Here is a 16,233-nt window from a genome sequence, read left to right on the forward strand (position 1 = left end):
TTTCTTATATTATAACTTCAGTGACAATACCATCAAATGAAATCACAACCATACAAAAAGACAGAGATAATGAAAAAAAAAAAGAGAAAGAGAGAGATGGGGTTTAGTGGTCCTGAATAAAATCTTAGAGTTTGAAATTTCCATTGAACTATTCGCGTTTTCACATGCAATTTATTTTGGTTATAAAATTTTGATACATCCATGAACTATTGTCATTTCTTAGGTTAAAAATTTATTTGTCATTTTAGACGAACAATATACTCCCTCCGGTCCTATATATAAGAGAAAGTTAGGTCAACAAAAATTAATGTATTTGGACTGAATTTTTAACTATATACATCAACTTTTGTTGACCCAAGTTTCTCTTATAGATAGGACCGGAGGGAGTACTATTTACCAACTTTTGTGTGTTGATTACAAAGTCGCCGCCTCATAGGGAAAGAGATTGTCTCCATTTTTTTCTTCTTCTCTCATGTGTAATCTAAATCCTCCGTTAAATAAGTGAGATAATGTTGTTTGTAATATTAAAAAAAGAAAAAATAGAGTGTAATCAAAGACACATATATAGACATGACAGAAAACTAGAGGGATTCCCATCGGAGAGAATCCACTTCCCTCATGCAGATACCAATGGAAGTTACTTGTGTTCTCAATGAATCCTAACCATAGATGTGGTAACCTTATACTCCATCCGTTCCTATATCTAAGCACTCTTTTATTAGAGGCAAATGGTGCTTGCATATAGAGACGGAGGAAGTATAACTGCTATCAAATTTTTATGATCCAGAAAATGTTTAAAAATTAAACAAAGAAAAATTGCTAAGTATAATTTGAAGTAAATGGTAGTGTTAACTTGTGCCCTTAGGGCACATGTTAAGAAATCCAAAAAAGAAACTTTCTCTAAAATTTTGTGCATTCAATTCATTAAAAAGTTAAAGATTAAAAATAATGCACACATTCTAATAAAGTATTTTTATATTTGATTTATTAACTTGTGCTAGCATTTCCCTTTTTTTTAACCCGTCGTCTTAATTTTGTTATGTTTGTAGATGATTTCACTTTTTGAAAATATACAATTAACCATAATATCATGAAAGATAAATATATTTATTTGTGGTAACAAATTTTTTTAAGGAATTTGTGGCAAAATTTTGTTTACCGACATGGGAATGTCTATTATGCAAATGGTTTAATTTCTATTCCAAAAATAATTTCCAATGCTAAATTTTTGTGTGTTTGGTTCTGCTGTGAGTAGAATTGATTTTGATAGAATCGAGTTTGAGTGAATTGATTTTGGTCGGAAGTCAGTTATGGTTACAGTGGTTTATGTTTGGATACCTTCATAGTAAACATGATTATATATTTTTTTTTTGAGTAAGTACACATGATTTATATTAAATATGTTATTTGGGTAGTTTGAATCAAAATTGCTTTTTAACATATAATTACCAAAATGGGTTTTTAGTAAATGTGTGTTAAACTACATCTCTTTTTCATTTAAGATGAGTATTTAAATTTTATTAAATTGATAAATTAATATAACTGTAGAGTATTTAAATTCTTATTAAATTAATAAATTAAAATATAATTGTATTGAATTTGATTTATATTGATTTTTTAAAGTATATTCAAACATGTAAAGAAAAAAAAAACGTAATGTCAACTAAAAAGATTATGTTGCCGTATTATTCTAGATTTATAAAAAAAAAAGTGCATTATTTTAGAGCGTACATGAATAAATGTAGAAAAAAAGTTTCCTGTAAAACTAAAAGGTACAAAAGAATACATAGTCGTGAAACCGTCGGGATAATTCCTTTCGCTCTATTTAGCATTTTTCAAATTGTAATTGTAGTTATTAATACTGATCAAGAAGTACTATCCACATTACATCACATAATCGATTCTGATTAGCGCAAAAGCTACTATTACCTGCTTCAATGAAACGCAAGTTTGGAGTCAAAATCACATAAAAAAATAGATAGCCAAACATATAGAACTTGGTTGTAAAATTGAGTATAGCACCTTAAAGAGATATTCTTGCATGAACTCTTACCTAAGAGATTATTCTTACACCCAACCAATAAAAATATGACACATGTTATTAACTTTAAAAAAAATGTGATTTTAATTAAGGAAATGGAAACATAAATGGTGGTGGGTGGTTTTTGTTGGTTAAAGAAAGTGGAAAAAAGGAGAGAGAAATATTAAAAATAATGAGAAAAAATTATGATATTAATTATTTTTATTATTTTAATGAGATGTTTGATTTTAATTGGTTGAGTGTAAGAATCATCTCTTATGTAAGAGTTCATGCAAGAATTTCTCCACCTTAAAACTCACGTTTAATGATTTCAAACGTCAAACCAAAGATAGACTTTATCTCCTATACGTGCCTTCACTTTTGTTGATAGAGATTGATAACGAATCCTGATACATACAACTCCAAGAAGAAAGAATATTGCAAATGTCTTAAGAGTCAAACCTCATTTCATATTGAGAAATTGTATAAGAGTTATTTGAAATTGATGCAAAAGAAAGGAAATATGTGTCCATGAATGAACTAACATGTGGTTGAAGGAAAATGCTAGATATCAAAAATGGATTTTTTTGATGAATTCAAGAATGACATGGCAGAATAATCACCCTTAGATTTTAATCTTATTTATTAAAGTTTCATAAAAAAAATATATATAACACCCACCACCCCATGATTTCCGGCCAGGCTGAAATTTTATTGGCTAACATTAATTTCGGGACAATTTCTTGATAAAATCTTTCTTGATAAATAGCATTGGTCTGGTTGAAATATGTGTTCATTATACCTGCGAGCCCCATTTACACTATATGGCCTGTGTCCGTGTCAAACTTTATCTCTGAATATTCTTAAGTACATTTTTTTTTTTTTGAGGGAAGTACATTTGTCATTCCTGTGAAGACATCTTGATATTCTTAGTTTTTTTTTTTTAGAGGACTTGATATTCTTAGTTGATTTTTATTATCAGTGCATGTGTTTTTTTGACGAATAAAAATTATACAACCCAACTCCTGGGATTTATCAATGCATGTTGGTGTACGTACGTTAATTTTGTCTAACAAAAATAAAATAATGCGTGCACGTGTTCACGTGACCTTTCTATTTATAAGTTCTTCATTTGCTTTTCTCTCCTTATCTCTTTTTTGGTACGAACATTGGATAATATATACAAAGTTTAAGGTTTAAATTCTGACCACCACAAAAAAAATAATAGATAAGTGATGAGATGTACAAGAATATTTTGAAATTGAAATGAAGGACATATATGAGAAAATAAATTTAGATTTGACTGCAAAATCAGCTACTAAAGGAAATATTTAGCAAGATAAATCAGGAAATATTTGATCATTTTAATTTAATTATTTTAGTGATTGTTTTAAGCTTTTGAATCAAACAAATTGAATGGATGAGATTTAGTTTCAATATAATTTGACACCAAATTACACCCGTTAATTTACTTAATCTAAACCCTAAAAAGGGTTATTAAAATTACCACGTGACTCGTTAAGTTAATAGATGTAAGCCTTTAAATTAAATGCTAATAAGTGCATTTAGGGTACTCGTTAACATTTATTTTTTCAGTTTCACAAATATTTAAGAGTTTCTCATTAAAATAGTAATCTATATACATTTTTTTTTGACAAAAAAATAACAAACTACATACATATGAATTTAATTTTACTTTTATAAAAAATTATGTTTACTTTTTACCATTCAATCCCACTCCTTAATGTAACTATCATGTTGCAACGACTTCCACCAGTTGATACTGTTTCAATTTTCAACAAGCATTGACAAATGTAATTCTGTTTATCATATACCATTTTTCTAATGTGGCTAAGCAAGCAACACCTCAACATTTGTAATTAGCTAAAAGCAAAAATGACATCTTAATGAGATGGAACATAACTCTTATTTATAATTCGATGTGAGATTAATAACTCACACTTGAATTCACTAATTCCGACACAAAAATTTCTCAAACAATTACCTTACAACTTCTGACATGTACAAAATCATGCAAACAACAACATTAGCTTAATCGTATAATGCATATTATCTATATCTATATTTATATCTATTCTATACACCATGTACCGGTGTGTCAGGCATATTAGAGTAATCAGAAACCTCCATGACCAATGGATGAATATCTGATTTAGGATCATATTGCTGGAAAACTATAACTGATGCAAATGTAGAAAACTCAGAAGAAGCCAAATAGCTTCCAACAGGACCAAGCTCAGCACAATCACTTCCATCTAGCAAAGGTGCTACTGGAGGCATTCTACCTGCTAAAATCAGATTGCTCTTATTCCTTTCCCTCAACACAGTTACAATATCTTCTTTACTTTCAACCAACCTTTCCTCATAAACTATAGATTCTTCACTCTTACAACAAACACCTAAAAACTCTGACCAAAATCGATCATCTTCTTGTTTATCTTCATCAGGTGTGTTACCATCTGACACTTTTATTACTTTTCTATCTCTGTTAGCTGTTATACCAATCAATTTGGCACCAAATGCCAATGTTTTACCTGGTGGAGTTATAAATTTTAAAACAGTGAGTGAAATTCCAGGATGTTCTGCTATTCTCATACCGTATGCAAGTGCTTCGCGATCATCACATCCTCCGAAGAAAGCTACAACAACATTGTAAGAAACATCACTAGCATGGACTTGAGTTGTCCCTCCAAGGCCGCGATCAACCAAAATTCCAACCGAGCAAGGAGCGTGGCTAAGTACAAGTCCATTCATTACACGAAACGAGTGTCCTAATGATTCCATAGTTCCGTCAACTCGTTGGTGTTTGTGAAACGGAAGAAGAATCATCGCAACTCGCTTTTGGTGTGCACTAGAACAAATGTCTTCATGAATGTTATTCAAAGATGAAATTGCTGTCATAGGACGAACATTGACACTACTTAAATGTCCATAAGCTTGAAATGCAATTACCATTTGGTCTTTGTTGTCATGTTGTTTTTTGTTCCAAAAGGGCATGCCATTATTTCTTGCCTTATGAACCATTGTTATGGCTGAAGGTCTTTCTGAGAGTTCCATCAAGTGCATTGCATATATGCATAACTTTCCTCGCTTTCGTGTTCCTCTTGATGATTCTATTAGATTGATTAAGGTAGGAATGTTGTAGGTGCTGTGGAAACAAGCTAGTATCCTAAGCTCTGTGTCTGGATCTTTGCGCTGAATTGTTTTATGCATGTATGGTGATCCTCTCCTAGCTGGTTTATACACTGCCACCACTATTGGTGTGGTGATGAAAGTTGTGACCAGTGCCATTACAACACATATTGCAAATGATTGATCACTCAGTACCTACACTTTTCACAAGGAATTCATAGACATGGTTTATTATTATTTTAGTGAACAGTCTATTTAGTCTCTCGAGCATCATTCTCTCGAATTTGGATCGTCAGCAGTCACCATTCCATGTATTCATGCGTTTAGTACATCAGTGGCAGTTGTATCGAGATTTAACTGTTGAAATTTCAAGCTCAATATTTCAAATTTTAAAAATCAAAATCTAGAACTTCCAATCTCGATCCAATGACTATTAAAGTGATGACTGCATTAATGCATGAGATTGCTGATTGCAGGCGGTCCAAATTCCCCTCTATCTTGTTTAGTCCATAAACTATATGGAAATAATAAATATTATATGAAATCTTTTATGTTAGACAATACATTATTTGAAATGTATCTCTTTAGTTACCAGTATCTCGTGTCACTATATAACAACAAAGACTAATTTAACGGATTTCATATAATTTAGAGACTAATTTGTGATCCTTACCAATGTTCGGCTAGACCCTATAAGTGCTTAATTAAGCTGATTACCTTGCGATCCTTGCCGATGTTGAGAACAATGAGCTCCACCAATCCCTTGGTGTTCATGAGAAATCCAAGGGTCAAAGCTTCTCTAAAAGGAATCTTACACAACAATGACACAACTAATGTGCCAACAACTTTACCAAAGCAAGCAGTAAATATAACAAGGATTAATAATCCCCAAGAAAGTGCTCCACTAATAGTAGCTACATTAGTCTTCAATCCACTAGACACAAAATAAAGTGGCAACAAAAGACTCATTACAAGATCCTCAATCTTCTCAGTCAAAACACCAGCAAAAGGACCATCCTTAGGAACAACAATGCCAGCTACAAAAGCTCCAAAGAGAGCATGAATACCAATAGTATCAGTTAAAAAACTACAACCTAAAACTAGTGTCAAAGTGATGCAAATGTAAATCTCCTTCACAGGTTCACCCTCAGGGCAACGTTTAGCCATTATAGCAAGTAAAGGCTTTATGGTAAAAATAACAAAGAGGATAAAACCAACACCACAAAGTAGGACCCAAAGAGAAACAAGAGGGGAAGTGTTGGCGCCTGAAAGAGCTATTGCAAGAGCAAGAAGTATCCAAGCAGCAACATCATTGACAGCAGCAGCCGACATTGCCATACGACCAACATCGGTTGTGAGAAGTTTGAGTTCAGCTAGGATTCGAGCAAGGACAGGAAAGGCGGTGATCGAAAGAGCAACGCCCATGAAAACATGGAAGGCTGCTGGATTAACATCTTTGTTTATTGTGGCGCGAAGAACCAGTGAGGTGCCAATGCCAAGTACAAATGGGAATGTGATTCCAGCAAGGGCTATGCATAAGGCTTTTGAACCTGTTTTGCGTATCGAACGCATGTCGAGTTCAAGACCTACTAGAAATAAGAAGAATAGAAGGCCAATGTTGGCTAGTGTATCAAGAACTGTTAAGCTTCTTTTAGGGAAGAATGTATCTAGAAATTTCTTGTTCCTCCCAATTGCTGAGGGTCCTAGTAATATTCCTCCCTGCATTTGTTTTTCAACAGCACAAATATTATGTGAGACATGCAAATCCAAACTCAAATTAATTTTGTGTATGAATTTGAATAAGAAGAACTCAAACAAAATAGTCAATATCATGATTTAGAGATTTTGAGTTTGACACATGATAACAAAATATTGTAATGTGTCACACGTAACAGAAGAACTTGATAGAATGACTAAATTGATTGATGTTCTTACAAATTTAAAGATGTTTTTGTCAATACACAAATTTCACGAACTAAAAAGACCAACCATTGCAATTTTAAGGGCAAATAGAAAAAAATCATATTTAAAAATAATATAGGGATGTATCCATTTAAAATAATTATAAAAAAGAAATGAAATAAAAGCAATGAAAGGTTCTATAATATTAAGAAGAAAAAAAGTGCTTACAATGACTTCTGCAATAACTCTAGGTTGTCTAAGAGGCTTGCAAAGAAATGCAATGAATCTTGTAAAAGCGACCACCAAACATATCTGTACAATTAATAAGGGAAGTGCATAATCCATGGGATTTTCATGTTGAAATGCCCCATTAGAAGTGGCCTTCATTGGTGGTGGACATGTTGAACCAGGGGTAGCCATTTTCAATTTTTTTATGTATGTTACTATAGAACACCAAATTTAAGGTCTATAGAATGAGATGTTCCTTATACTTTCATCTTTTCTGTTTCTGTAAGTGAGATGAAACATTTGTCACATAGAAAAGGAAAAAAAAAACAATAAAGGAAATGGAATTTCCAATTATGGTACAGAGAAATAAGTGAGAGAAGGAAATGCATTTCATTAGTTACTAATCGGGTTGTGATGATTATTTGTGAACACACACTCACGCAAATTGTGCTAGATGGTGATTGGTCATGAAAGGCAATGAAACTTTGAGCTTACTATCATGCTATAATATCATGCTATATTTAGTGTTTTGGGGATATGTCTTTTTCTTAGGAAATTCGAAAGAAATGATTTGATTTATAAAAATATTGAAAATATAATATTGTAAGAACAAGAGAGCATGACTTTATGTCGAAATCGTTGGTATAGGACTTTGCATTATACTTGATCCCTAAATTTTCAACTTATTCTCCTTAAAAGTAAAATTCTAACAATTCGGCTATTTGACAAAAAAAAGATACAATAGTACGTGTACGTATTATTATGATTAAATTGATAGTAACTATATGATGGAATTAAGCACAAAATGAGTGTTATTTATGGTTGGAAAATGTATGATAGACACCCACACACTTGTAGAGGTCTTGGGAGAGAAAGTAATATAATAGATGTGATAAATTGATTTCCTAAAAAAAATAGATGTGATAAGTTGATGATGTTATAGAAAGAGAAATAAAGATAAAATGTGGTAACAAATAGGAAAAAGAAGGAGTCCAAATAACATACCCTTTATGGTTATTTTTTGAAGCAAGATGTTCGATGCAGGCTCATACAGGTGTATACAAATTAAGAAGAGAGGCAAGAGATAAAATGATATGTTGAATGTCAAGGGGGATTTGGAGTGTTCAAAATTGTCGTTTGAAATGTAGAATATAAAATGGAATTCAACACGATAGAAATATTTATTATTTTTCTAAGGTATTTTTTTTTTTTGAATCGGCAAATATTATTGATCCAAAACACTAGCAAGACGCAAAGAGCCGGAAAACAAGAAAAACAACGATGCCGCATATAAGCGTAACATCACAAAAAAACACGGAACCAATCCCTGAAAAAATAAAAATGGCGCAAAAGCCTCTAAAAAACCACAACCTATGAAGCACGGACACTCCTCGGATTAGGCGTGTCCCGGTGTCAGACACGTGTCGCGTCCGACACCAACACGACACTGACACTTGTAATTACACTGAATTATGTGATTTTTTCAAATTATTAGCTGTGTCGGCGTGTCAGTGTCCGTGTCGTGTCCGGTGTCCGTGTCCGTATCCGTGCTTCATAGACCACAACCATCCCAAAAGAGCTACAGCTATGCCGCTGAATTCACAGTATAAGCCTTAGAATTCAATTTCATAGCTCAGCTGCTTTACATCCTATACCAAAATCCACACAAGCCGCACAGCAGCTGGAGACCAACAGCAAACAAAACAGTTCCAGGAGCAAACCAAAAAACCGCAGGGAGAGGACAGCTTGCTGTCATGACAGCAGCACTACCATTAGGAAAAAAACCTGTCATGACAGTAGGAGCACCAACCTGCCAAAATCTCCCACATGACAAACTCAAAACCTGCCGCACTTGCGCCAAACCACTTACCTCAACAAACACTCGCGGGGACACCAACACCACTCATAAAACATGCATGCCGGCACATTAAATCGCCCTAACACCCACCTCCAAGACACAACCTTCACCTCCTCCACAAGCTCATCCCACAAAGCATGCTTATCATTAAAAATACGATCATTTCTAGCTCTCCAAATAACCCAAATTACTACCTCCCATATCATCCATAAGCATACACCGTACTATTCTATTTGTTTCATCATTTATATTGAATATGAAATAAAATAGGATAATTTTGTCCTATTTTATTCCATGGAGTATCTTGTGTCCCCAAATTGAAGACTAAATATTTATTGTTAGTTAATTTTTTTTATTGTGGAATGCTCGATTCTAGGTTCGAATCCAGCCCTGAGAATACAACAATGTTAAATTTTTTTAGGAAGGGTTTTGTCATTTATTATGGTCATACCTAACTTAAAGGATTAATCTCTATAACTGCGCACAAAGATACTCGATTTACATTAGAATAAGATGATCTGAATACACTAAATTTTAGATTCGATTTGCCACAACAACTTATACAGAGGGGGTGCAATAGAGACATCTCAAAATTCTTCGAATGATACTTTATAATATTTCATAGGTCAGTGATACCTTAGAAGAATCTTTAAAGTGAATAATACACTCAATTCAACCTTATTGATCAAATGGTAGTTACATGATAATTTTTTTCTCGAGTTACTCTTGAGTACGAGATAAAAGAAAAAATATTTAAAATTATTTCTAACACATTTTCCCTTAAATTATCATGAATTTTCATATATTTTCTGCATTGAAAGTGTCTAGATTTATAACAAACTAAACTTAAGAGTCTTGGTAATTTCAAAAGCAATCTCAAACTTAAACTTTTGTCATGACAAGGAAATGGGGCTTGGCCGCGACACATATAGAGAGAGAAACGGAGGGGAAAAACTGTTTGAATGATTGTGAAACACGCGTAGGTGAGTGTGCTTGTGCGAGAGCTTCGATTCGGTACCACTATCCTACGGTTTAGTCACGAAACGGCAACGAAGCCGGTGATGATGGGGTCCATGCGGACAAGAGAGAGTAAGGAGAAAGAAATTATTGGTGAATTCTAGGGTGAGGGTCCAATCAAGTCCCTCACCGGTGGACCACTTTTTATACATCATCGGATTTGATGAAAGGTTCAGATTTTTTAAAAATAAAAATAGAACTTTGAAAGATTGCTACACACAATCATGCCCCCTATATCTTCCATAAGACTCATAGGAGATCTAAATAAATCATACGCGGTTGTAGCGTAAGTTAAACATACAGAGAAGATATTTTTTTTGAAAGACATACAGAGAAGATATTGTTGCGGCTAGAAAATGAAATTGAACCTTCCTAAATTGAACTGTGTTCGTGTCCTTGATGCCTTGGCATGTGGCAACAATGGAAAACATACATAGATAATTTATTTTAATGATTTCAGTGAATTAGAAATAAAACAAAGTGAGCAGCAAGCAATTATTCTCATTTCTTTTGATTTCATTTCAGTGCAACGTCTTTTTCAACGTTGTTACTTTTTTCTTAAACAAAATTGAATGGAAAAATAAAGGTGTGTCGATGAACCAAGGACTTGTTTCTTTACATTGGTTCAAATAATATTTCAAGATCTTTCATTTGGGGAAATACCTCGATTCATCTTCTCCATGGCTGCCATCATAAGCACCCCAAGAAATGTTAATGCAAGGGCAACATTGGTGGATATGGACGTTTGGTAGCAGAGAAGGGAGAGGAGGTGGGTTAGGAAAAAGATGTGTTTGATTTAGTGTATACACTGTGTAATAGGATGTATATGTTTCATTAATCTAATGGTTCTTATTTGTTATCATAAGTGGTCCACCGGTGAGGGACTTAATTGGACCCTCACCCTAGAATTCACCGAAATTATTTATGAAATGATTTTTGTGAAGAGATTTCACTTATGTAATGATGGTGGATTGGAATAAAATTGGACCCGGTTTTTGCTGTTCAACGCGCATGTAGCTGACAATATCCAATCACTCGAAAAACACTACTCACTTGCTAATATTTTCTTAATAATGAAAAATTTCTCATTCCAAGGATCTAAATCTAATATCGCAAAATTCTCGAAACATCGTCTTAATGACAAATAAATTTTCTTAATGAAATTTGATGACTCTCAAGCTCCATTCAAATTTCATTTCATTTACCGGGGCAAATTGATATTTAATTCCACCCAAATCTTAAGATTATATAGAAATGCACACAAGATCCGGGAAAACATCAAGGGATAATTACACCCACCTCCCTTAAGTTTTAGTTAAATGACACATACCTCCCCTCTAGTTTTTATTTGATCAATTACCTCCCTTATATTTTCTTCTAATTGACACAGATCCCCCTCCTCCGTTAACGCCGTCTGTGAATTGCTGTTAAAAGACTGCCTGCTGCATCTTCATCATTCAGGATGCTACAACCTGATGTAAGCAAATAAAGCCACACATCCATTTTGAGAAGAACTTGAGACTTTCTATTTCACCATGTTGCTTTTTTGTTTTCCTTCATCTTCATCATATCCTTGATTACAAAAAGAGCGTGTGGTGTGGATGGTAAGGTGTGGTGTCACTGTTTGCCGTGTTTGAATTCATTTATCTCCCTTTGTACTATATAGATATTGGGGTTGAAGGAAACAAAACTCAGAAGTTGCAAGAGGCAACTCATCTTCGTTTCCAAAGAAGTATGTATAACTTTGTTCACAGGCTGTTTGTCGTTTTGTCTCAACCAAGACTACATACAAGTACATACTTTTTGTCTCAAGTGTGTTTAGAATTGCTTGTTGATGCCGTTTAATTGATACCATTTTTCTTTTTATTATGAGCAAAATAATGTATAAAAAGAAAATAAGCCATGATGTTAATATTGTGAATTAGAAGATGAAAATTTCTAACAAATGCATTGTTGAGAGTTGCTTAATTTCTCACCGTGTCTTTTAAACTTGAGGAAGGATAGATAACAAATTGGAAAACGTGAGTACATAGCTGAGAGCACAAATGAATGTGTTTCAATTTTTTCTTTCAAATGAAACATAACAGATGACTGACGCCGTTACATATAAGGGAGGTTTTTGTTTATTAGTAAACTAGAGGGGAGGTGTGTGATATTTAGTCAAACCTCAGGGGAGGTGAGTGTAATTTTCCCAAACATCAAAATCATGGCATAATGCATTTCACAGAGCTCAAGTCATAAAACATACACATATTCAACTGTATTTTTATGCTTAGAAAAAATTCACACAAACATACTCACTCTTAAAGAGTAAAACATTTATGGAATTAAATTTAAAATAGAAGAAGCTCTAGCTACGAGTCTTACATTACTACCCTTAAAAAGAAGTTACGTCCTCGAAACTCAAGCTTTGCTAAACAAACTAGGGTCTTCTATCTCATCTTGCTTTCCAACTTCTAAGTTGCATCTCATGTGACTTGGTCCCATGTCATTTTTACCAATGGTAATTCCTTATTCTGTTGGAACAAAATGTGTTTAACAATAAACCTTTAGAATTTTGATGATAACAAGGTATTAAAAATTGACAATTGGAATTGCTAATATTTGTTCAAGTGTACATGACCATAGACAAAAATTTATATCATACAAAGGTTCTGAATGAGCAAATAAAGAGCCAAGGAATCAACAAGAACGAAGCTTAGAAGCTCCTGAAGGCAAAGTGCTCCTGAAGACTAGAAGCTCCTGAAGACTAGTGCTCCTGAAGACTAGAGGTCCTGAAGTGCCACATCATCAGAAGCTGCCTCATCAGAAGCTGCCTTATCAGAAGCTGCTTTCACCAGAAGCTGAAGATCAACTGAATTTGTAGAATTCAAGGATTCAAGAGTTGTTTCATGGATTAAAACTCGTCTAAAGATGGCAGAAGACTAGTGGAACTTTGCAACGGTCATTTCAAAGGTATTTGAAGGCATTCGCTTGCAAAAGGAACAAAAGCGTTGACATTGTACTATGTACGAACTGTACAACCACCTTCTCCACTACTCTGTTTTTGTGTCTCCACTACAAGACAAGATAACAGCTCTGAATATACAACCAAGCCTGCAGAAATGTTCCCTCTCAACTGGAATGGATTTGAAATTGATCCTTCATAGGACAATCACTAAATCAGGCAAAGAATCATTGGTGAAAGATCAAGCTTCAACAACGACTCTTTTTGGATGTGCTGGCACTTACAACGTTCATTTCACACCTCTATAAATAGGAGTGAATACTTGAAGAATGAATAAGACTCTACAACAATTTGAAAGCGTCAAAACTCTGTTGAAATCATTCTGCATCCAAAAGTTCACTTAGAATTTCTTTTCTTAAAGTCTTATCTTGGAAATTCTAAAGTCTTAAGAGTCTGTATCTGATTTGTATTGTGAGCACCTCTGATTGTATATCAAGTGTTCAACCGCAAACATTTTTCTTTGTAATCTTGTTTGATTAGAAGTCTCATAGAAGTCTCTTGATTGTGTTCTTGAGCATAGGAAGACTCTTGCAAAGTGTGCTTGAGCAATTGTAATCAGATATTACATTATAGTGAAATCTCCTTGGAAGTGCAAGGGGGACAGGACTACTTCCGGTTTGTGGAAGGAACCTGTATAATTGCTTTGTGTCTTTCTTCTTCTTCTTCTTCTTCTTCTTCTCTCTCTCTCTCTCTCTCTCTCTCTCTCTCTCTCTCTCTGTTTTTATCCGCTGCATTTAGATTCTGATTATCACTTCAGAGGTTGTTTCACTTTGCTTCTGATCAGTGTGTTCAGTTTAGGAGAAAAGAAGAAAATTTCAAAACACAATTCAACCCCGCCTTCTTGTGTTTTTCTCACCTTCATATTCCTCCACCAATTCATCTTCCTATCTTAAGTCCTTACTGGTAGAACTTTAAAAGACAAGTTCTCCTTCAATTGGATCACATATGGAGTTATCAAATGTGACTTATCTGAACATACTTCCTTAATCGAGACAAATGGAACACATCATGAATCTAAGATAAGATTGGTGATGATGCAATCCGGTATGCTACTGGTCCTACTCCAACATAAATCAGATATTGTCTAATGAACTTCTGCATCAACTTCCTTGGCCTTCTCTTAATGTGGTTGGCGTAACTCGAATGAACACATGTTCTCCTTCTTCAAATTTCAATGTGTGATGCAAGTGATTACATGGTTGGAACAGTTCTTAGCCAACATCATAACAAATTTTTCTATGCAGTCTACTATGCTAGTAAATTTTTAAATGAGAATCAAGTGAATTATGCAACTATTGAGAATGAATTGCTAGCTGTAATCTTTGCATTGAAAAAATTTCGTTCTTATTTAATAGAATCAAAATTTATTGTTTTCACTTTGTTAAACATAGTGAAAATTGTTGGAACATTGGTGTGAAGTTGGAAGGAGATTGGAAAGTTGAAAGAGTAAACACCAAGTCATGAGACTTTGAGATAGTGTTGTGTGAATTGAAAAAATAGAATGTGGAGGTCCCACGTAAAATTAGAACACACGAATTAGTAGTGTTTATATTGTGGTATTTAATTTTTAAGTACCTGATAATGATAAAAATGATAGTAATTATTATTATTATTTATTCATGCATATAACTTTCTATAATTTTAGCTTATGTTGGTTTTGATTTTTGCGGGTTAATTTCTTTTGATCTTATCCACAAGAGTCTTTAAACTAATCATTTGGCTCCCATAATTGTAGCTAGATGCAATTACAAAATCTCTAAATATATAGTGGACTCCGCTCAGTTCAAAAAACACACCAAATAGTTCTATTGAGTTGACGATAACTCTTTCTCTTTTCTCCCTTCAGCTTGCGTGAACGAGTTATTCTCCTTTTCATCTTTTTTTTTCATGTCCCTTTGAAATTAACAGTGTTCTTAAGTCCATAATCACTTTTAGGTAAAATGTCCATTCAGAATTAGGAATGGTCTCAAGAGCACATCCTCTTCGAAAATTCATGTCCTTTTGGAATAAAGAGTATTTTTAATATCATAGTCTCTTTTGAGAAATAATAATGTCCCTTTGGAATTAAGAATGATCTTAAAGGTATATATCATTTGAGTGGTTGTAGTACCATATTAATATTTGGAGATTTTAAAGGTCGGAATGGTGGTAAATGTTTGAGCGGTCACAATACCTTGGTAGAGTGGTCATAGTAACAAAATTGGTTGGTTTCAATATTAAATTAAAAGTGGTCTTAGTACTATATTGGAGTTGTAATTCTTGAACGGTTGACTACAGTGCAGTAGTTAATCATACAGTTGTAGCTGAACTTGTTTTATCTTGAAGGCGGCGTGGTTAGTAATCTACATTGCACAATTTTGGATAGTGTCATGAAACATCTTAAAAACAGTGACCTAGTTGTTACTCATCTCAATAATAACTTCGATGGATGAAAATTATTTTTTCAAAATAAACTTTAAAAATCAAAACACACGTGTTTGGAAATCCAAAAAAGCAACAAAATAAAATCTCAAATTGCTATTGAATTAGAAACCAGGATAATCACCAGACAAGGACATAGAGAAGATTCATGAAATTCTAATCACTTTCATCGTTCTAAATCAAGTTCTTTCCAGTTTTCAATTGTCAAACCAACTGTTGAAAACCCTTTATTTAATTTAATGTTTCAATTAAGTATAGCTTAATTGTTGCCTAGAAATAACAATCTTTGTGAAGATGAATCTTTATAAATATTTTTATTTGATGACACATTTGGAAAAATTTATCAGCCACCCACCATTTATATTTATGCATCAAACCCTCATTAAATGAGAGAAAACCTAAAGTGTGTTTATAAATTGGGAGAGTCCTCATCTCAGATCCCGATTTTATTAAGATAAAGTTGATCCGATATAAAATTCTAAGAACCTCATTTTATATCTATCTTTTTTTTCATTATCCGTCACATCACTCTACTTTTCTCTTTTCCTTGTGGGGTATACTAGATGGGGAAAATACTTGGATGTCTTTAGTTCATTTTATATGAAAGAAAATGATGAATAAATTATT

The 16,233-nt window shown here is 33.5% G+C and overlaps 1 protein-coding gene across 1 annotated transcript; it reads right to left on the minus strand.

The window, feature by feature from the left end:
- Nucleotides 1–3,928: 3,928 nt before the first annotated feature.
- Nucleotides 3,929–7,689, minus strand: LOC146931581 (cation/H(+) antiporter 19-like). Its single transcript, XM_085703085.1, has 3 exons — nt 7,304–7,689; nt 5,891–6,892; nt 3,929–5,368 (listed from the first exon to the last, which is right to left on the minus strand). The coding sequence occupies exons 1-3, from the start codon at nt 7,493–7,495 to the stop codon at nt 4,118–4,120; spliced, it is 2,445 nt and encodes an 814-aa protein (XP_085559211.1). The 5' UTR covers nt 7,496–7,689; the 3' UTR covers nt 3,929–4,117.
- Between the last annotated feature and the right edge of the window lie 8,544 nt (nt 7,690–16,233).

Source organism: Medicago sativa, chromosome 4, assembly GCF_051527215.1.
Source record: "Medicago sativa cultivar Bolivia chromosome 4, Bolivia_mono, whole genome shotgun sequence".
NCBI lineage: Eukaryota > Viridiplantae > Streptophyta > Magnoliopsida > Fabales > Fabaceae > Medicago > Medicago sativa.

Bases quoted from the DNA above. Each gene is read 5' to 3' on its own strand.
- LOC146931581 (XM_085703085.1), bottom strand. From the start codon at position 7,495: ATGGCTACCCCTGGTTCAACATGTCCACCACCAATGAAGGCCACTTCT. The intron at 6,893-7,303 runs GTAAGCACTTTT...AAACAAATGCAG, and splicing joins GAGTTATTGCAGAAGTCATT to GGAGGAATATTACTAGGACC. The intron at 5,369-5,890 runs GTAATCAGCTTA...TGAAAAGTGTAG, and splicing joins ACATCGGCAAGGATCGCAAG to GTACTGAGTGATCAATCATT.